The sequence below is a fragment of the Gopherus flavomarginatus genome, chromosome 2 (genome assembly GCF_025201925.1).
Source record: "Gopherus flavomarginatus isolate rGopFla2 chromosome 2, rGopFla2.mat.asm, whole genome shotgun sequence".
In the NCBI taxonomy this organism is placed as follows: domain Eukaryota; kingdom Metazoa; phylum Chordata; order Testudines; family Testudinidae; genus Gopherus; species Gopherus flavomarginatus.
The window spans coordinates 78,330,354-78,353,120 of record NC_066618.1 but is presented as its reverse complement, the minus strand read 5'-3'; the positions used below and the strand labels follow the sequence as shown (position 1 = coordinate 78,353,120).

General features: G+C 41.7%; 1 protein-coding gene across 6 annotated transcripts in view; it reads right to left on the bottom strand.

Moving 5' to 3' along the window:
• Window positions 1–22,767, bottom strand: part of CNOT10 (CCR4-NOT transcription complex subunit 10) — a 72,264-nt gene that overhangs the window by 2,980 nt on the left and 46,517 nt on the right. For 5 of the 6 annotated variants that reach the window (XM_050938365.1, XM_050938360.1, XM_050938361.1 and 2 more), the window contains 5 exons: window positions 8,859–8,972; window positions 6,633–6,763; window positions 5,853–5,888; window positions 5,621–5,748; window positions 2,738–2,813 (listed from right to left, as the gene is read on the bottom strand). In XM_050938365.1, coding sequence (XP_050794322.1) covers window positions 2,738–2,813; window positions 5,621–5,748; window positions 5,853–5,888; window positions 6,633–6,763; window positions 8,859–8,972 — 485 coding nt within the window. Of the gene's footprint in view, window positions 1–1,766; window positions 2,637–2,737; window positions 2,814–5,620; window positions 5,749–5,852; window positions 5,889–6,632; window positions 6,764–8,858; window positions 8,973–22,767 lie in introns of those variants that run through there. The other variant, XM_050938363.1, reaches the window with a different exon arrangement.

The following is a 22,767-nucleotide window of genomic DNA, read 5'->3' as shown; positions in this document are numbered from 1 at the left end:
ACCAAAATTGGCATGGCTATGCCAGGGCTATCACAATCAACTTGTATGAATCTTGCTGTTGATCCTTGCAGAGCACTCTCAATATCAGAGGATAGGCCTAGAATGCATTTGCCAGGGAGCCCAGGCTGATGCCTCCCCTAAAACAAAATATTGAACACTTCCTGTGACCCCATGTGGCAAACAAGTCTATCGGAGGTGACCCGAGAACAGAGCTCTTGATCTCCCAGTAGTGATTCTGGAAAAAGTGCCCACTCAGTTTGCCTGCCAATGTATTTTAAATACCTGGCAAGTATATTGCTGATAGGACAATCTAATGTTAGATGCATCAGGTCCACAACCTGACAGCATCTTGGCTCTGCATTGTTTTTTGCTGTAGAACATGGTAATTATATTGTCAGTCATTATCCATACCAATTGTCCTCTGATAAGTTTGAGAAAAGTCTTGAATGTTTTGCATAAGCTCTGAGGCTGATGTGCATCCTTGCTTCCTATACCATCCAGAGGCCTTGCACTTTGAGTAATTTCATATGACCCCCACCCCCCTTAGTGATGCATCTATCACTATGTGATGGGGGTGTATGTGAAGAGAATGGAAATCAATCCCCTTGCAGATGCTTAATGAGTTTTTCCAGTGTGTTCAGGGAGGGCAGAACTAGAGAAGACACACAAAGATGCATTACTAATTATGACTGTTGGGCAAGTATACCATCTTCAACTGGTGTCACAAAGGTGATATAGAATTCATGGCTAATAGAACATGTGACAGATCCTTGCTATGGTATTTGGGTTTTGTTCCAACTGACAGATGAGGCACAATTGGTTGTTGAATCGGTCCTGAGGGATATAAACCACAGACTTGGTGGAATTTAAGACTGCTTCTATGAATTCAATGTTTTGGATAGGAATCAGGCTGGATTGCTGCAGACTGACTTTTGAGGCTAAGCTGCAGCAGAGGTATAGTGTAGAGGCAGATGGAGTCTGAGGCACGTTGAAGAGGAACTCGTATTCAATGTCTGTTGGGGAGAGGGGGTGTGCCCCTTGGCATAGGAAAGGCTGATAATTCCCCACTTAGTGCCACCACTATTTGCTGTGTTGTTGAAGGCTGTGGTTTAGATAGGGGGCAGTAAAGGCAGTTTGCATAACCATTGGTTATGGGCACAGGCTCTTTGCATGTGGGGCAATACTTAAACCTAGGAGATACAGATGAGACCGTCCTGGGTCTTGATAAGAAGTCAAACTAAGCTAAAACTTATCTAACCAGAATATACTGTAAAACTACTAAAACTATTAAAAAAAAGGTCAACGTTATTAATTGTGCAGTAGGAAGCTGCTGGCAGTTGTACAGGCACTGAGCTCAGTCTGAAACCAGATGTGATTAAGAGGAATGCAGTGTGCTCTGCCCTCACATGCCCTCAATGTGGAGCATAAGAACTCTCAGGGCACACATGTGAGGTCTAGGTACTGACGACTAAATACTCTGGGCTCAAGTGCATGACGCAAATGTGCATATGGACAAGCAATGAAGGAGAATACTACACTGAGGATGTCTCAGGGGTAGGTCTAGTACATAGCACTATTTAACTCATTTCTGGAAGCTTAACAGGTTTCAAGTTGGTGTCCCTTTAAAAAAAAAAGAAAACAAACAAACAAAACAAACCTTTTAGTCCTTCTTTATACAAAGGTGCAAGAAACTGCATAAACTTTCTCATTATTCAATCTCCCATACCTCAGTAATTGATAGGATTTTGGACAAACTTTCTAAGACAAATTGCTTTTGTACAGAGACAATGCATGGAAAATTTCAGCTCAGAAGATGAATGCTTTGGAAAGATATGAGTGTGAAGGAACAGGTTTATGCTAGACATTGTTTTTAAGTCTGCACTACAGAAGGCACTGCCAACCAGTGGTGTAATTTAGGCTAAGAGTCTTTAATTGATAGATACTTATTTTTACACAAAAACATACAAAGAACAGGAGTACTTGTGGCATCTTAGAGACTAACAAGTTTATTTGAGCGTAAGCTTTCGCGGGCTAAAACCCACTTCATCAGATGCATGCAGTGGAAAATACAGTAGGAAGACATATATATACAAAGAAAACATGAAACAATGGGTGTTACCATACACACTATAAGGAGAGTGATCAGTTAAAGGTCAGCTATTACCAGCAGGAGAGAAGGGTGGGGGGGGGGGGACTACACACTTTGTAGTGGTAATCAAAATGGCCCATTTCCAACAGCTGACAAGGTGTGAGGAACAGTAGGGGGGAAAATAAACATGAGGAAATAGTTTTACTTTGTGTAATGACCCATCCACTCCCAGTCTTTAATTTAATTTGAAAGTTAATTCCAATTCAGCAGTCTCTCGGAGTCTGTTTTTGAAGTTTTTTTGTGGTAATATTGTGACTTAAAGAGATGGCAACCAATGGTGCCATGTAGAAGCATGTACATACACACACACACACCATGGACAAAAAAAGCTTTGGACTTGAAATGTGGGGAACAATTAGTTGCACAACTTGCTGAGCTGTAACATCTGAACTCAAAATCTAAACAGACAGTATATTTCTGATGCTACTAATTGCTTTATTCTACTGCTTTGGCTTCAAAGGTTCCTTGGTAAAGTTTGCAGTAAGGCCTAAAATAATAATTAAACACAAGCAACATGAGAGGCACAGGGAGCACCAATCACCATAAAAGGGGTTAAAATTGTTTAGAAAAGATGCTAAAATTACTTACCATTCTGTAGTTCAAGATACACAGCTAGAAGAATGGCCTCGGGGGGGATTTCTTTGGGATGGATCAGTGAAGCAGCCTTATCCCAAAATGAGATAGAAAAAGGTTAACAACACAACAGATAATTCAACAAGAAGGAAAATACCAGCTGGCAGGATAGTTATAAGACAGGGCAAACAAACAAACCTAGGTACTATTTTTCAAATATAAATACCTGCCATCAGCTCCCTGTATGCAGAGAGGATGACAGATGACCTGCCTTGTAAGAATATTTTGCACCTCTACTCTAAGCACCATCTGCTTTTCACATACATACATGACAAATAAAAATGAGTCATTCTAGAGCCAATCTGAAGGTTTTGTTTGTTTTTTCTTGGAGGGGTGATTTCCCAGATGAGCGATTCATTCAAAATCTCCCTACAGTCACATGACCAGATCCTCCCTTATGAAGCTAATGAACCTATTCAAATGTGCACCAGCTAGGGATCTCTCTCTCTATTCCCAACCTGCAGCAGTGAAATGTCATTGTCTCAGCCAATCAGAGTGCAGGAATACCATACAGTTACTTAGTTCCCTGTGCTCAGCTTGGTTGCCAATGATTTGAACAGATGTTAATTTCTCAATAATCATATAGTATTTGACTCCCCACACTCTGATCAGCTGACAGAGGCAGCCTACAGGCAGCCTACAAGGATTTCATGATCACAATACAATTATTTCTCAAAACTATGTAGTAAATATGCAGCTCTCCGATCAGTCACTCTGATCTCTGTGCTCTGACTGGCTCCTATACTCAAAGCTCAAGCACAGTGCCATTCCTTTCAGTCAAAACAGAAAAATTCTCGATTAACATGCAAAGAAAAACAGCAAGGGCTGTCAAGCCTCTGAAAGGGAAAATGTTATTAAATTTCCCTCCTCTTCATCCTTCAACCTCAACTTCCTTCCCTCTACAGCTGGGCAAGCATCATTGTTGTATTTGTGTTTGTCTTGTTTACACTGGAAGAAAACAGCCCTTCTCCTAGCCAACTTTGAAACGTGTAAACAAATATATTGCAGCTATTCAAACAAAAAACTTGCTAAGCTATGAGGAAAGGAAATAAGGATGAAAAGAATGATAAAAAGGAAAGACGGTGGGGGAGGAAAGGCTCTGATTTTAAAACAATTTCCCTTCCTGAAGTTACTTTGGATTTCATTTTAAAGTGTGAACAATTAAATATTTCCAACACAACAACAAAGATGCTTCTCACTAATCACCAACTGGTAGACTCAGGAGCCTCTAAGTTTATTTGCTATAAACCCCTTAGCCTCACAGTTTGTTCAGCCCAAAATACAGCTATTACTTCACTAAAAAGGGGGAACACTGCAATTATATTAACTGAACCTGCACAAGTGCATTTGGTTTAATACCCCCCCACAACACACACACATTCCTGAAAAGTATGGGACCATATTTGTGAAAACTAAACATGGGACAAAATGATTCTGTATAAAAAGCTGTAGCCCAAGCAGTACAGTTAAAAGACTAAACAGCAACTTGGGTAACTTGGTAGCAAAGGTGCTATTTCACCATTTGATTTGCTCTGTTTCTCTCTGCAAGATATAAAATCCAGTGGTGTCCCTGCCCATTGTTTTTCTAGTTGGTTTCACTCCGTGTTGAAGACAGCCTGCTTAACTATGCACAGTGACGTAATTCCGTGTGTCCTCTCTTTCACACATGGTGGTAGTTACATGTAGCACCCAGTGACATGGAGCTGCTCTATTGAAAGGAAGGAAATGAACAGCTTTGAATAGCTTCAACTTCAATTTCTTCAACTTCAGAGTAGTATCCTGTTTTGGACAGTGATTAAATTATGACAGCCTAAGTTATTCTGCAGAGAACCCTTTCTAGTTTTACAAAGAGGAGAGCTGCTACACCGAGGGAAGAAAGGAAGAGGGAGTAAAATCTAGAAAAACTGTAGGAAACTGAACTCCAAGGATAATTAACTCCCTCAGCCTCAGGAAACCCCTAACCTTTCAGTACAAGTATTTGCACATTTTTTGTAAGTACTCCACAAGTTAAATTCTTGCATTCAGGCAGCAGAAATGGGATGTTTGTGTTTAGATTTTGATGTGACAGAACAGCTATAAAGCATCCTAACTTCCCACCAAGGCAGTTGAACTGTTTTACAGTCTTAAAGGTAAACTAAAATCAAGTTTTAGCAGTCCAGTGTTTCGATCCAAAGCACCACAAAAGTTCTACATTTAAGGGCAATAACTATCACAGGTTTTGGGAACAATTAAGTGTCAGATTAATTTTAAACCCACCCACAAACAATTTTAAGGCAAATGTGAAGAAAAAGGCTAAAATTACAGGCTTAATTGACTGCTTTAGAGAGTTTGATGCTTTTGGCTTCCCTTTAGCCACCCCAAGGTTTTTTAAAACAATGAAGCTAAAAGGGGTGTTAGCGTGATAGTTGACATAATTGAGAACAACTTCATTAGAAGTAATCCAGAACAGCCCGTTTAAAATCATTCTAGACCATCGTATCAACATGCATTTAGATAGAACACCCAAGAGAAATTCACCTAAGCAGACAAACAGCTTTGAAATCAGGTGAATCCATAAAGACATGATTAACACAAACATTTTTTTAGGGTTATCTTCTGGTTGAAAACATAACAAGCTTTAACTAAGCAAGTTTGAGAATCCTAGGAAGGATAAAGGGGAAAGATGGGGGGGAGGGGGAGGAAAGGCTATAATGTTTTCTTAAAAAAACATTTCCCTTCCTGAAGTTATTTTGAAGTTTCTTTTTAAAGTGCGAAAATAAATATTTCCAGCTTAATGACAAAGATGGCTCCTATATAAGAGAACAGTACATAAAGCTGTCTTGAGGTTTGTTTTTTCACCTGGTGGAGACACTTGCGAGCTTTATCATATTCACTTCGCAAGCAGTAAGCACTGCCAAGGTTAAACAACATCATTGTTCGTGCAGAAGTGACTGAACTGGGATAACACTGGGGTGTCTGCTTGCCAGCTGAAAGAAAAAATAATCAAAATTATTTCACACTTTTGATTTCATTCCACACCGTGGCAAGACAAATGCCTGCATTACTTCTGGATTCTGGAGCTATTACTTACAAGATTCCATCACCTCATTTTCTCCTTTGTCTGACCCTGTAGAGACAAGAAAAGCCAGAATGTTTTGTGAGCCTCCTTAAGGCTTTCAAAAGAAAACCCTATCGTTTTATGACAGCCAATTCAAGCTGGACTTTCCCTTCACGGACTGACTATGGTAAACCAGAAAATCTATCAGCTTGTTAGAAATCGTGGACCATTTAGAAAGCTTTCAATTCTCATTCAAAGGGGTTTGCTTATCTAAAAACCATCTTTTAAATCTACACTATAATGATGGGCAATAAAGTTTAAATTGCAAATGTGCCATTCAGATCAGAACTGCTACTGAAGGCTGAACTGTATTGATGGGATCTAAAAGTAGCTCTTCTTATTACATTCCCTACCCCACTCACCAAAAGTGTTGGAAGATTTAAGATACAGATTTAACCATCTCCCCTCTCATATCACCACAGTGTACGTAAATGTCATTTAAATTCTGAAAATGCGCATAGAGGATGAAAAAGGGTGAAGTGTTAGTAGGTCAGAGGCCCAAGCATTAACTGTAATTACATATTTAATAACAAACTTCCAACAAATGATGTTTAGACAAACTGATCAGCAATACATTAGTTATGTGTATTTGTAATTTAGTTCAAAATACACACATGGTAAACCCAAAGCTAAAGGACTAAAGAACAGACCATCCGTCTCACAAAAAATGCTGCAAATTTATATATGTTGCAAGTTACAGAAGGAAGGCAGCTGAAATCACGACCGGTTCTAATCAAGTGTAGACTCATTAACCTTGATCCTGCTCGTTTGAAGAGATCCCCAGGTAAACATCAGTGACGTTCTCAGGGTTCAAGTGAGTAATGGCATCAGAGATTCTGTCTAGAGAGATGAGGGCCTCTGCTGCATACAAATGGCCAAGAAACCTACAACAGCAAACATTCAGATACAAATTCCACTTTACCACATTACTGTTTCAGAAGAGAAACTGGATGTATTTCTTTACCTGAGTGACAGTTAGCTGCATTGAAAATATTACAGAGACACTTTTGTAAGTGACAGTCATTTGATTTTTTGTAATATTGGAGTCTAAAATGGCACACACTTGTGCATGTGAGTAGTCCCAGTGAAATCAGTCGTGGACAAGAGTTTGCAGGATCAGGGCTATTCTCTATTTAATAATAAATAGCACTTATGCAGCACTTTATACATTCAGATTGCTATTCAAAAAACATTTAATTCTCACAACATCCTTGGAGATTGGTATTAGTTTCTCCATCTGCCAAACGAGAGTAGAGACAATGGCTAAGTGATTTCACACCCAGGAGAAAAACCACCAACCTGCTACTGGACCCGGTTACTAAAAACAAACAAAACTGCAAGCATAAATTTATACTCCAAAGAGGGAATATAAGCTGTCAATTCTTGTGCTGTCCTACAGGCATGTACAGCACCTAGCATAATGGGACGCCCATTCCCAACTAGTGCTCCTGGGAGCTACTGCAATAGAATTAAGAACACAGATGTTTATGATGTTTTCCATTTTTAGCTTAGCACAAGTAATCTGCATTTTTTTAAATTAAAATGTTCTAATTAAGATTGCATATTAAAAGTTACCACAATATGCACATTAACAAGCAAATATTAATTTTAAAACAAAAGTTGAATACAAATTTTATATACATATAAGATATGTAACAATATAGAATCCATTTCAAATTACAGCAAAGTTGCTTTGTTTTGAGTTAATGATTAGCACGCACAAGGATTTTGACAGTCTGTATTAAAAGGCAAAGCAATTATAATAGAAACTATCCATGAACTAAAGCATTTTAATCTGAAGCACATAATCTGAAAAGACAGAGAATCACCACAACAGACTGCCAGCTCCCTCCATGTAAATTACCCCATTCAGTAACATGAAGAAAACAAGCATAATTACCACAGAGAACAGTTAATTTTGCAAGGCAAGGAATGTAAATGGCTCTTTTGCTTCCAAACATTACTCTGATCTGTTATTTCTCCATTTGCGGCACAAATAGTAGCATACTCATTACAAAGCAGTTTGTAGTGGACTTGTAAATTTAATAATGTTTGGGTCATAAAAGGACTGTACAAAAGCAACAATGATGTAACAAAAACAAAATTAAGATCAGTTAATTTCTTGACATGGGTGGGTTTAGCATGTATATTGCCAGCAAAGTACTATAAGCATGACTGGATTCACTCATTCCATCATATGTATGTATGGCAAAAAATTTGTGAAACCCACCATGAAATACCACTGATAGCCAGGGAGTGAAGGATAGGGTTCAAGATCATTTGTTTATTTTTTTTTTAAAACAAAAAGCCTTCAGAATTGTATGACAATAACATGACCAAGTCCAGCAGGAATATTACACAAGTGCAATCTATTCTGTAAATGCAGTTGGATTTCTTTCAAAGTATCTTGCTTATCTTTTGGAAGTTAAAAGCCCCTTTGAAGCTAATTTGCACACACTGAATACCCAGAAAGTAGCAGTCTTTGTGGAGAGCAGTTATTGCTCATTCACAGCAGTTTAAACATTAAATACATATACAAATAAGTAACTAGCACTTCCATAGCACTTTTTACCTGCATTGTTATCCTCATTTTGCAAATGGAGACACTGAGGCACAGAAGCTCTGTCTCACAAAGTCAGTCAATCAATGGAAGAGCCAGGAATAGAAACCTGGCCTAAAACATCCACTTTGGTGCTCTAGTCACTGGACCAAACTGCCTCTTCAGGATTAACAAGCAGCAGCAAAAAGCAGTTACAGAATCTGACCACTCCAATTATACAGATTTCACATACAAAATGTTAGGCCCCATTCCGGCTTGTCAGTGAGTATTTTGCCACAGACTTCAAGGGGAACAGGGTCAGATCTAATATTTGCATTTTTAGACTTAAAGGCAGAACTGGCAACAAGTTAAAAATGTTGGCACTTCAACTCAGATTCTTCCAGATACCAGGGGCAAAAGAATGGTCAGTCCAGACTTACTTAAGAGATCCTGACAGCTTTGGCTGCTGAAGAAGTTTATCTGCATGATTCAAAGCCATAAGGTTATCACCCAAAGCCAGAGCAACATAAGCACTGCAGGCAAGTATTGAACACCTGGAGGAGGAAAAGAAAAGGAAAATGTTGTAGTTTCAAATCCAAATGTAACTGTCCAATTCTTGTATTAATAAATACATATAGAAAATTCTCATAAAGACATGCTAGGTCTTTTGACACAAAGAACAGCTAAGCTGTTGGGATAGCTGATTATTTGATATAAGGAGGCCGTAATCCTTTTTTCAGATCACACCGTTTCAGATCTGACTTCTCTATGGCACACATTACAACAAACAATCTGTAACATCGTGCAAGGGGTTGGTTTTCATAGTTTTAAGCAGTCCAAGAGGGCCTGTTGGCTGTCAACAGCGATTTGGATGCCAAACTTCAAATCTGTGAAGAGGCTGAATGGCTGGAATAAGCATGTATAAATTCAGGATTCCTATATAGCAACAGTACATGAACATTTAGCAGTCTATGACAAGTCCTATTGTAATCTCCAGAAAACATGAGCTTTTAAAAGCTAAGTTATACCATTTTCTCCAAAGCAACTGTACTATAATCCAGGAACCTGCAACAGGAAACATGTTAAAATGCTCTGCACGTTTAGGCTCAAATATTTTGTCTACAAGTACTCACTGGATGAAATAAAATTTAACCACCAAAATAAAGTTCCAAATTCTCACTTTATCAACACTTTATAATATTCAGAAAATCCACACAAGTTATATTTTGATTTTATTACTTGTGTTCTGAATTCTTTTAGCCTTGAATTTCAGTTGATATGTTCCCATTTTATGAAGCAATAAAGTGATACTGCAAGTTTGCAGATTTCTGCATCATGTAACTTGCTATGTAATCTCCTTGCATCACAGATTTATTGTAATAAGCTTTTTATTCAAAAATTGTTAACAACTACTCGGGTCAACCATATTGATACTTTCTAGTATTTGTACTGTATGAATGTGACCATAAAATCTTCAAGTATTAAAAGTAACAGTCTGACGTTTTCTATACTGATTCCACTATTTTAAAACTGAAAACACTGATTTCAATACATAATTGTAGTGCTGTATCAGAAGATTCTATGAGATAAAAGTACCACAGATATTTAACTTCACAGTCTTTTAGATGTTACTTGTGCAGTTTCATGTATTTCTAAAGCACAAGATTTCCTGAAATTCTTGTAACAAAATCTGAACCACACATTCCACATCTTCAAAACAATAGTACCACATCAGGATGTGAGCACTAGGTCAATCTTTTATAGCTTGTCATTTTTTTCCTTCTCCACCTCTCAAACACAGCACTTTGAACTACATCTTAGGAAGTGGAAAATATTCCAATGTAGGCTCGCTTTGTCTTCAGGGCCTTGAGCCTTCACCTTCCTTGCCTTGGAACTCCCTGCTGCAGGAACAGAATCTATCCTTCTGCAGGGAGGAAGAATGGATCCTCAGACAGGTCTCATGTTGGGAGTTGACAGAAGAGTGCATTTGATTCTCCTGTCAGGAGGTAGGCTATTACAGCAACAACTTTCTGGCAACTGTCAAACCTACTTTTGGTCCAGCAGTAAGTTATGTCTTTATTCCTGTATCAGAGGGTAGCCGTGTTAGTCTGGATCTGTAAAAGCAGCAAAGAATCCTGTGGCACCTTATAGACTAACAGAGGTTTTGGAGCATGAGCTTTCGTGGGTGACTACCCACTTCCTCAGATGCATGTAATGGAAATATCCAGGGGCAGGTATATATATGTGTGCTAGCAAGCAAGCTAGAGATAACGAGGTCAGTTCAATCAGGGAGGATGAGGCCCTGTTCTAGCAGTTGAGGTGTGAAAACCAAGAGAGGAGAAACTGGTTCTGTAATTGGCAAGCCATTCACAGTCTTTGTTCAATCCTGAGCTGATGGTGTCAAATTTGCAGATGAACTGAAGCTCAGCAGTTTCTCTTTGAAGTCTGGTCCTGAAGTTTTTTTGCTGCAGGATGGCCACCTTAAGGTCTGCTATAGTGTGGCCAGGGAGGTTGAAGTGCTCTCCTACAGGTTTTTGTATATTGCCATTCCTAATGTCTGATTTGTGTCCATTTATCCTTTTCCGTAGAGACTGTCCAGTTTGGCCGATGTACATAGCAGAGGGGCATTGCTGGCATATGATGGCGTATATTACATTGGTGGATGTGCAGGTGAATGAACCAGTGATGGTGTGGCTGATCTGGTTAGGTCCTGTGATGTGGACCTAACCAGATCAGCCACACCATCACTGGTTCATTCACCTGCACATCCACCAATGTAATATACGCCATCATATGCCAGCAATGCCCCTCTGCTATGTACATCGGCCAAACTGGACAGTCTCTACGGAAAAGGATAAATGGACACAAATCAGACATTAGGAATGGCAATATACAAAAACCTGTAGGAGAGCACTTCAACCTCCCTGGCCACACTATAGCAGACCTTAAGGTGGCCATCCTGCAGCAAAAAAACTTCAGGACCAGACTTCAAAGAGAAACTGCTGAGCTTCAGTTCATCTGCAAATTTGACACCATCAGCTCAGGATTGAACAAAGACTGTGAATGGCTTGCCAATTACAGAACCAGTTTCTCCTCTCTTGGTTTTCACACCTCAACTGCTAGAACAGGGCCTCATCCTCCCTGATTGAACTGACCTCGTTATCTCTAGCTTGCTTGCTAGCACACATATATATACCTGCCCCTGGATATTTCCATTACATGCATCTGAGGAAGTGGGTATTCACCCACGAAAGCTCATGCTCCAAAACCTCTGTTAGTCTATAAGGTGCCACAGGATTCTTTGCTGTCTTTATTCCTGTTTCCCAGGAGGCCTGCTCTTTAATTAAACACAAGCACTATAAGAAACTTCTCCACTATTTTCCCCACCCTCTTTTCCTCTTTTCATGTGACATATGAGCATGATAATCTAAAGCCGCACAAAAGCTTTCAAAAAAGGGAGGAAGGCTTCCACCTCAGCTCCCTAAAATATTAGGTTGCCAATAAATAAAAGAAATAGGACTCTCTCATATTGAATTCTAACTGGCATGTTTTCTTCTATCTCGGGGAGCACTACTTTGAACAAGGAGAATGGTAAAGGTATTTAGCTGATAGAACTCATCTGTATGAAAAGGCCAAGCCTGTACTGACACAGAGTTGTTACTTACATCTGTCCCACGCCAAAATTTGCTCTCTCCCCTCCACATCTTTTTATATGTTCAAAAAAAAAAATTTTTTTTTAAATAGACACTTATTTGCCATCATAAATTACTGTCCACTGGAAATGCTACAGGTCTAGAAACCCTTATATTAATTAGTATTTTAGGAAAGAGACACAGCACAGCAACAGCTAGCTAGAAAAGAGCAAGATGTTTACATCAAATTTTCTTGCTTGCAGTATTGTTCCTCTCACACTCTGATTCATTGTCAAACTTGTTAAACCAAACAGTCAACAGATCTGACAGTTAATCAGAGTGGAGGAATTGCATCACAAGGGAAAAGACAAACTAGTTTCTCCTCCCCCTCATGAGGATTCTGAGAAAACTCCACAGGCTGCCTTTAAGCACTGGAAAGTCCCAGCATTAGTCTGCTTCTCTGTTCCGTAAAGTTTCGTTTGCATTGGAAAAATATTTTTTTTCAACTGCCAGATTTTGTCAAACAACCTGTTGTGCAGGACCTGACAATAAGATATGTCAGCCCTCAAACTCAGTTTACTGAACCTAAACCAGACACTGAAATTAGCTTAATCCATATAAAAAGGCTAACCAGAATAAATCCAGTCATTCAAAACTGATTGAAGGTGAGAGCTACAATGACATACAGTGCAACTCTTTAAAGATATATTAAACAATGGAATTTCCGGAATAATATGGAGAAAAATCTACAAGCTGAAATAAATACAGAATATCAAATTAAACACAACATTGCCTATCTTTACTCTAGTCACATTTCAATATGGCCAAATGCAAGGTCACACACAATGCAGGCCCTGCTTGCACGATTGGAGACTGTGTTCTGGAAAGCAGTGATTCTAAGGTTTTCCACATTTAAATGCTACAGTGGTACAGCTGCGCTACTGTGTCTCTTCAGCGTAGACACTACCTACGCTGACAGGTTCAGTACTCTTGTTACTGTAGGTAATCTACTTCCTCAACAGATGGTAGCTAGATTGATGGAACAAGTCTCTGTTAGACTTTGTCTACACAGGGACTTAGGTTGATTTAACACAGCGGTCCACCACCTTTTTCGTCTGGCGGGCACCGGACGACGAGCCACCGAGGACGGTGGCCAGCGGACAAGCATCCGCCGAAATGCCACCGAGAAGTGGCAATGTTAAGAGGCATCGCTGCCGAGAAGCAGAGTCATCAAGAGGGATTGATGCTGAAATGCTGCCGAACATCAGCGGCATTTCAGCAGCGACGCCTCTTGATGACACTGCTTTTCAGCAGCGACGCCTCTTGACGTTGCCGCTTTTCGGTGGCATTTCGGCAGATGCTTGTCTGCCAGCCAGTACACGGGCGCAGACAGATGCCCCGGCAAGCACCATGGCACCTGCAGGCACCACGTTGGGGACTACTGATTTAACACCACCACTCGGTGGTGTGGATTTTTTATACTCTTGACCAATGCAGTTAAATCAACTGAATTTTCTAGCATAGATTAAGCCTAACAGAGACTTGAGGGTCACAGTGGATAAATCAGCTGAACTCGAGCTCCTAGTGCAATGCAGTGGCCAGAAGGGCTAATGCAACTCTTGGTCATATGAACAAGGGAGTACTGAGCAGAAGTAAAGAGATTATAATACCTCTGTATTTAGCCCTGGTGCAACTGCTACAATGATATTGTGTCCAGTTCTGGTGGTCACACTTCAAGGACAGAGATAAACTGGAGAGGGGCAGAGAAGAGCCATGAGAAAGATTTAAGGATTGGAGAATAAGCCTTAACAGACTTAAAGAGCTCATAAAAACAAAAATGGCCATACTGGGTCAGCCCAGTGGTCCATCTAGACCAAAATCCTGTCTTCCAACAGTGGCCAGTGTCAGATACTTCAGCTCAATCTATTTAGCTTAACAAAAGAGAAAGTTAAGGGGTGACTTGATCACAGTCTACATAGGGAACAGAAATTTGATAAGAGGGCTCTTCAATCTAGCAGACAAAACATAACAAGATTTAATGGCTGGAAGCTGAAAATAGACAAATTCAGGCTAGAAATTAGATGCAAATTTTTTAAACAGTGATGGTAATTAACCACTGAAACAATTTACCTAGGCTTGTGGTAGAGTATTACTGGAGATTTTTAAATTAAGGTCTGATGTTTTTCTATGAATTGTGTTATGTAGGAGATCAGACTATACAATAAAAAATGGTCTCTTCTGGCCTTAAACTCTATTAATCTATGAACTCTTTGAAACAAGACCTGAAACTTTCTACAATACCACAGCGGACAGAGACAGTAGAAATAGTATTGTAACACTACAAGTCAGAATTAGAGAGAGAAAAGACAACACAGGATTATTCTCTACAGTATATCTTACAGTGCTTTGTTCAGTAACTGAGTTCCTACTTGTCATAGTTCCTTCCCTTTATTCATGCTCCTGTAGCTACACTGTTTTCCCTCCCAATCTGTAGCACTTTTAGCATCACACATGTTCACAGCCAGCCATCAGAGGAGCAATAAAACTTCTGAAGGGGTTTCCTAAAGCAGAAAATTCACTATGATTTGAGACCATGATTTAATAATCTATCAATATAAAAGATTAGTAAAATAAGAGATTTTCAGCTGCACTAGGCCTAAAAAGAGGAAGACTAAGTAAATAAAGTATGTTTGTCCATTAAAAGAGGCACCAACAATTCTCTGGATTCCTATAATAGTTTTTACAACACTTTCACATGTAATCTGTGGCCTAGAGAGGATACATCAGGTTCAGTGGAGCCTAACAGAATTGGCTTGTTCTAGCATATTAAAACATTGTATGGAATTCTACTGGGCAGCAGAAAGGTAAAGGGATTGACTTTCTATTCAAAGTATGCAGAAGCTAGGAGGCTGAAGTAACTACTACAACAGAAGAACTCAGAGAAAATCCAGAATTTGAACGTGTGTGCGCGTGCATGTGTGTGCGCGTGTAGCATGTATGGTAAATTACATATTAATTCTAACTATCCCCACAAACCCCTCTAAGATTTTTTTCTGTTTGTTTTAAAACTATGATGATATAAGCAGTTATGTCCAAAACATATTCAAAGCTATTTAAAAGCACATTCAAGTATTAGGAAAGATGAAGTTTTCTAGTCGAACTAGCTGACATCATGGTAAATCTAAAGAATATGCAACTTTTTTTCCCTTAGAGAGAATCTTTGCTGGCTCTTGGAATTTTCTATTAATTTTAACTGACCAACAAGGTAAGAGTTTTAATCTTTTTAGTTTTTTTTTTAACAGCTCCTCTTCCAGCAAAACTGAAGGCAGTTAGTTAACATTTGATTCTGTACAGAACTGAGTTTTACACAGCCACGTGCAAAAGCCCAGAAATAGTTTATGTTGACTCAGGCCCTAAGGATACCAAGTCCCAGGGTTTTAACTATCAGTCAAAGCAAATATGACAAGAACTAAATTAATGTTTTTCCTTCTCTTTTCCTTTTTTGATATGATGTTCCTTACCAGAAGCAGTAAAATAATTCTTGTACTGACAAGTTTTTCCTGACATGCTGTCAGGTTACATCAATAGATAACAATGGCTGATTTGTGAAAGAAAGGATTACATACATTCGTTTTCTTACAACATGACACCAAGTAATAATTTTGACATATAGTAGTCATATTTTACACAACAGAAAAAAGAGCCATACAATTCGTTTATATTTTAACCCAGTATCTTCCATCTCAAGTATTATACTCCTCTGTTTAAAAACAATCAAAATATCAGCAATGACTCCTCACTCACTCCAACAAAAATGTTCTTTAATTGACTAAAGCTAGATTTTCTGCACATAACTGGAGCAAAGCAAATGTTAAGCTTGATATTATGACAACAGGTTAGACGGGAGTTAGCCTAGAAGACATTATATAGCTCATAAACTTAAGAAAGAAATTACTGTAGGCTTTGACAGAAAATAAAAATACAGTTAAAGCAGGTATCTTTTGTTTTTATATAAATTCCTGTTCATAAACATGTCCTGGACAGAGAAAAGAAACCCAAGTACTGCATTCATTACCCCATTTTAAAAAATCCCTAAAACTTGACTAACATGGCAAGGTTTGTAATCATACGAGCTGTAACAGGCTGGCAGCATCTGCTGGAAACTACTTACAATGTTAGCAGGTGTTGAACCATGTAATTTTTTCCCAGCAGGATCCAAGTGACTTGTTACCCTATCTGGATATCTCAGAGACAGAATGGGCCTGTAGAAAGAGCACCTAGACTGTGGGCTAAGTAGTCTTAAGGAAGACTTCTGTGAGTTGCTGCAACAGCTGAGGAAGCTCTTATAAGGAAGAAATTATGGAAGGTGAGCGTTCAGCTGTTGTAACCTGCACATGTTGTGCCATGTTTGTCTTTCTTCCACACGACAGAAGTGACTGTGTGTACAAAGTGCAAGCTGGTCTCCATATTGGAAGAGAAGGTTCGAGGTCTGGAGCAACAAGTATCAACCCTGCGTTGCATAAGAGAAAATGAAGATTTCCTGGACAGACGTCAGGATATGCTTATACAGGCACAACGTCCTGAAGAATCGGAGCAGGCTGTGCAGAGGGGAGAGAGGGACGGTGAAGAAATTTGGCAGCATGTGACCGCCAGAAAAAGAAAGAGGAGCGTCCATGTATGAACAATGGAGATACAGGTGAGCAACCATGTTCATGTTCTTTCCACAGGTACTAATGCAGAGAGTGGACTAGATACATCTGAGAGAAGGCAGCAGAAGGAGACTCCACCGATTCGAAGGCATGAGATGCACTGTCCTAGGGATGGGGGTTCCACAACCACCGCTCCCAAGAGGAGGTGGAGGGTGGTGGTGATTGGGGACTCCCTCCTCAGGGGGACTGAGTCATCTATCTGCTGCCCCAACTGAGAAAACCGAGAGGTCTGCTGCTTGCCAGGAGCTAGGATTCACGATGATGAGTCTCGGCAGTCTCTCCATCACAAGTCCTCGGATCGCTACCCCTTCCTGCTTCTCCATCTGGGCACCAATGATACTGCCAAGAATGACCTTGAGCGGATCACTGCAGACTACGTGGCTCTGGGAAGAAGGATAAAGGAGTTTGAGGCGCAAGTGGTGTTCTCGTCTATCCTCCCCGTGCAGGGAAAAGGCCTGGGTAGGGATCGTCGAATTATGGAAGTCAACGAATGGCTACGCAGGTGGTGTCGGAGAGAAGGCTTTGGATTCTTCGACCAAGGGATGGTGTTCCAAGAAGGAGGAGGAGTGCTAGGCAGAGCTGGGCTCCACCTAACAAAGAGAGGGAAGAGCATCTTCACAAGCAGGCTGGCTAACCTAGTGAGGAGAGCTTTAAACTAGGTTCACCAGGGGAAGGAGACCAAAGCCCTGAGGTAAGTGGGGAAATTGGATACTGGGAGGAAGCATGAGCAGGAGAGTGCAAGAGGGGAGGACTCCTGTCTGGGACCAAGAAAGCAGGACAATCAGTGAGTTATCTGAAGTGCCTATACACAAATGCAAGAAGCATGGGAAACAAGCGGGGAGAACTGGAAGTCCTGGCACAGTCAAGGAACTATGATGTGATTGGAATAACAGAGACTTGGGATAACTCACATGACTGGAGTACTGTCATGGATGTATATAAACTGTTTAGGAAGGACAGGCAGGGCAGAAAAGGTGAGGGAGTTGCATTGTATGTAAGAGAGCAATATGACTGCTCAGAGCTCCGGTATGAAACTGCAGAAAAACATGAGAGTCTCTGGATTAAAAGTTTAGAAGTGTGAGCAACAAGAGTGATGTCGTGGTGGGAGTCTACTGTAGACCACCAGACCAGGGGGATGAGGTGGACAAGGCTTTCTTCCAGCAGTGTCACTAGCAGCTCTGCTGCAGCCACCCCAGGAAGTTCGTCCAGGGCTCTCGCTCGTGCTGCGTGTGCTCGAACCGCCACTGTCTGATCCGCAAGTACGGGCTGAACGTGTGCCGGCAATGCTTCTGCCAGTACGCCAAGGACATCGGCTTCATCAAGTTGGACTAAACACTTCAAGAACATGAGATGTCACAAGGAGACTTCTGGACATAATTCTCTGCCTAATTTGGATAACCAGGCACACTAAATTTACAAAGTCTTTGCCATGCTATTTTGTGTATAAAATAAAATGGCTTAACAGTCAAAAAAAAAACAAACTAGCAGAAGTTACTAGATCGCAGGCCCTGGTTCTCATGGGAGACTTTAATCATCCTGATATCTGCTGGGAGAGCAATACAGCGGTGCACAGACAATCCAGGAAGTTTTTGGAAAGTGTAGGGGACAATTTCCTGGTCCAATTGCTGGAGGAACCAACTAGGGGCAGAGCTCTTCTTGACCTGCTGCTCACAAACAGAAGAGTTAGTAGGGGAAGCAAAAGTGGATGGGACCCTGGGAGGCAGTGACCATGAGATGGTCGAGTTCAGGATCCTGACACAGGGGACAAAGAGGAGAGCAGCAGAATACGGACCCTGGACTTCAGAAAAGCAGACTGACTCCATCAGGGAGCTGATGGGCAGGATCCCCTGGGAAAACAACATGAAGGGGAAAGGAATCCAGGAGAGCTGGCTGTATTTTAAAGAATCCTTATTGAGGTTGCAGGAGGAAACCATCCTGATGTGTATAGTAAATATGGCAGGCGACCAGGCTGGCTTAACAGTGAAATCCTTGCTGATCTTAAATGCAAAAAAGAAGCTTACAACAAGTGGAAGATTGGACAAATGACCAGGGAGGAGTATAAAAATGTTGCTCAGGCATGCAGGAGTGAAATCAGGGAGGCCAAATCACACTTGGAGTTGCAGCTAGCAAGAGAGGTTAAGAGTAAGAAGAAGGGTTTCTTCAGGTACGTTAGCAACAAGAAGAAAGTCAAGGAAAGTATGGGCCCCTTACTGAATGAGGGAGGCAACCTGGTGACAGAGGATGTGGAAAAAGCTAATGTACTCAATGGTTTTTTTGCCTCTGACTTCACAAACAAGGTCAGCTCCCAGACTGCTGCACTGGGCGGCACAGTATAGGGAGAAGGTGACCAGCCCTCTGTGGAGAAAAGTGGTTCGGGACTATTAAGAAAAACTGGATGAGCACAAGTCCATAGGGCCGGATGCGCTGCATCCGAGGGTGCTAAAGGAGTTGGCGGATGCAATTGCAGAGCTATTGGCTATTATCTTTGAAAACTCATGGCGAACGGGGGAGGTCCCGGATGACTGGAAAAAGGCTACTGTAGTGCCCATCTTTAAAAAAAGGGAAGGAGGCGGCTCTGGGGAACTACAGGCCAGTCAGCCCACCTCAGTCCCTGGAAAAATCATGGAGCAGGTTCTCAAGGAATCAATTCTGAAGCCCTTAGAGGAGAGAGAGGAAAGTGATCAGGAACAATCAGCATGGATTCACCAAGGGCAAGTCATGTCTGACTAACCTAATTGCTTTCTATGAGGCGATAACTGGCTCTGTGGATGAGGGGAAAGCAGTGGATGTGATTCCTTGACTTTGGCAAAGCTTTTGATACGGTCTCCCACAGTATTCTTGCCAGCAAGTTAAAGAAGTATGGGCTGGATGAGTGGACTATAAGATGGATAGAAAGCTGGCTGGATTGTCAAGCTCAGCGGGTAATGATCAATGGCTCCATGTCTAGTTGGCAGCTGGTTTCAAGTGGAGTGCCCCAAGGGTTGGTCCTGGGGCGGGTTTTGTTCAGTATCTTCATTAATGATCTGGAGGATGGCGTGGATTGCACTCTCAGCAAGTTTGCAGAGGACATTAAACTGAGAGGAGTGGTAGATAAGCTGGAGGGTAGGGATAGGATACAGAGAGACCTGGACAAATCAGAGGACTGGGCCAAAAGAAACCTGATGAAGTTCAACAAGGACAAGTGCAGAGTCCTGCACTTAGGACGGAAGAATCCCATTCACTGTTACAGACTAGGGACCGAGTGGCTAGGCAGCAGTTCTGCAGAAAAGGACCTAGGGGTTACAGTGGACGAGAAGCTGCATATGAGTCAACAGTGTGCCCTTGTTGCCAAGAAGGCTAACGGCATTTTGGGCTGTATAAGTAGGGGCATTGCTAGCAGATCGAGGGATGTGATCATTCCCCTCTATTCGACATTGGTGAGGCCCCATCTGGAGTACTGTGTCCAGTTTTGGGCCCCACACTACAAGAAGGATGTGGAAAAATTGGAAAGAGTCCAGCGGAGGGCAACAAAAATGATTAGGGGGCTGGAGCACATGACTTCTGAGGAGAGGCTGAGGGAACAGGGCTTGTTTAATCTGCGGAAGAGAAGAATGAGGGGAGATTTGATAGCTGCTTTCAACTACCTGAAAGGGGGTTCCAAAGAGGATGGATCTAGACTGTTCTCAGTGGTAGCAGATGACAGAACAAGGAGTAATGGTCTCAAGTTGCAGTGGGGGAGGTTTAAGTTGGATACTAGGAAAAACTTTTTCACTCAGAGTGGAGAAGCACTGGAATGGGTTACCTAGGGAGGTGATAGAATCTCCTTCCTTAGAGGTTTTTAAGGTCAGGCTTGACAAAGCCCTGCTTGGGTTGATTTAGTTGGGAATTGGTCCTGCTTTGAGCAGGAGGTTGGACTAGATGACCTCCTGAGGTCCCTTCCAACCCTGACATTCTATTCTTAGAGAAGGTTACTCACCCTGTGGAGTAACTGAGGTTATTCGAGATGGTTCTCTCTTTGGGCGCTTCACTTTAGGTGAATCTGCACCCCTGCATTTGTAATCGGAGATTTTTAGTAGCAGTGCCTGGTTGGGTCGCATATGCGCAGTCCCCATCTCATGCTGCCTCTGGGGGTTACATAGCAATACGTGACCAACCTTCCCTCAGTCTTTAGTGCAGTCTCTAGTGTGAAAAAAACTCCAAAGTAGTGGGGAGGAGAGAAGGTAGTGGAGCACACATAGGACAACCATCTCAAAGAACCTCAGTTACTGCACAAGGGGAGTAACCTTCTCCTCTTCTTTGAGGAGTGTTCCTGTGGGTGCTCCACTTTAGGTGACTGTAGAGAAATGGCCTTCGGTGGAAGGGAGGGTCTTCGGAGTTGCAGTCTTGGCGGATGATAAAACCTTAAGTCCAAATAGAGTCTCTGATGATGAGTGCTGCTCTATGGCACAGTGCTGTTTGATGAGTTGATGCCAGGTTGCTGCTTTGCAGATGTCCATAATGGGCACATTGTTGAGAAAGGCTATCAAGGCACAGAATGATCTGGTGGAATGTGTGCAGGTCCCCAGTGGGGGTTGTAGCTGTTGGTGATGATAAAAGTCCATGCAGTTGGAGAACATTGTAAATAGCCTGTTTAGATAAATTGTTCGGTGATGCGAAGAAATAACTTTGGTGATTTTCTGAAAGTCTTTGTCCTCTCAATATAAAATGTTAGCACTCTTTGGACATCTAGAGCGTGCAGCGTTGCGTCTCGTTTATTTCCGTGAGGTTTTGAGAAGAATGATGGGAGATAAATAGCAGGTTTATGTCTAATGGGGATTCCAATGGAGACCAGAGACCTTGGATTGTGTGGTTGTGGAGGTGTGCCCCACAACCTAGCAGAGATGCATCAGATGTGAATATCATCGACGGAAGGTTCTGTGCAAAAGGAATTCCTGCACAAACATTGTTTGGTTGCGTCCACCAACGTAGAGAGTTTTTTACTTTGGCGAGCATTGTAAGACATTTGTTAAGGCTGTGTCTGTGTGGAATATATAATGCATCACATGTGCAGTCTGGCATATTAGACAACAAATGTCGTTGCTGACATGTGGCCTAACAATTGGAGGCAGGTCCTGGCTGATGTCTGGGCACTGGCTTGCGTTGTGGTGATTAGATTTACTCAAGTGTTAAACCTGTGTCAGGGCAGTGAGACTGTAGCCTCAAGAGAGTCGAGGAAGGCTCCACTGAACTCATTTCTGCACAGGTGTGAGTGCTGATTTTTGTTTATTTATTTGTAGGCCTAGATGTGTGAAGAGAGCTACCGTCTTGAGTAGCTTCTAGTAGCTGCGTGGATAGACGAGTAGATGATTTCCCCTTCACCCTCACTGTCTTCATCGCTAGATAAAGAAGGAGTTGATCTGGGCGATGTGGTAAGTTGGCCCAGTACTGAGTGTGCTGGAGTGAAATCGGTACTGAGGAGGGGAGATTCTGGTGCCAAGGAGACTAGACGATCTTTGTGGCAGAGAAACTGCTGTGATATTGAGAGCATCGGTACCGAGGGTGTTGTCGGTGGTACCGATGCCTCTGCCGCAGTTGATGGTGCCGGGGGTCACACGCTACGCGCAATAGAGGGAGAAGGCAGTAGCGCTGGCCAGTGCTGCATGTTTGAGCTGCTCCAGCAGTACCGAGGGAGGGATTGCAGGTCTTCCTTTAATGCCTTTTTCCGAGCTAACCCTTTTAGGGTCTTTTGCTCGCACAATACCCACAGTACCGGATGATCCTGCTAACTCGGAGGTGGAAGGTCTTCGTGCGGTTGGTACCAATGGGTAAGGCTATGATTTTGTCACGGATATTTTTAGTAAGAGTCAGGGACAGGTCACAGGCAACAAAACAAAAACAAAACAAAAATTCACGGAGGCCATGACCTGTCCCTGACTTTTACTAAAAACACCCTTCACAAAATGGGGAGGGAGGAGGGTCCAGCACCCTACTTCACCCCTCTCCCCCTGCAGTGACTGGGAGCTGCAGAGATCCCATTGCCCAGTGGCTGA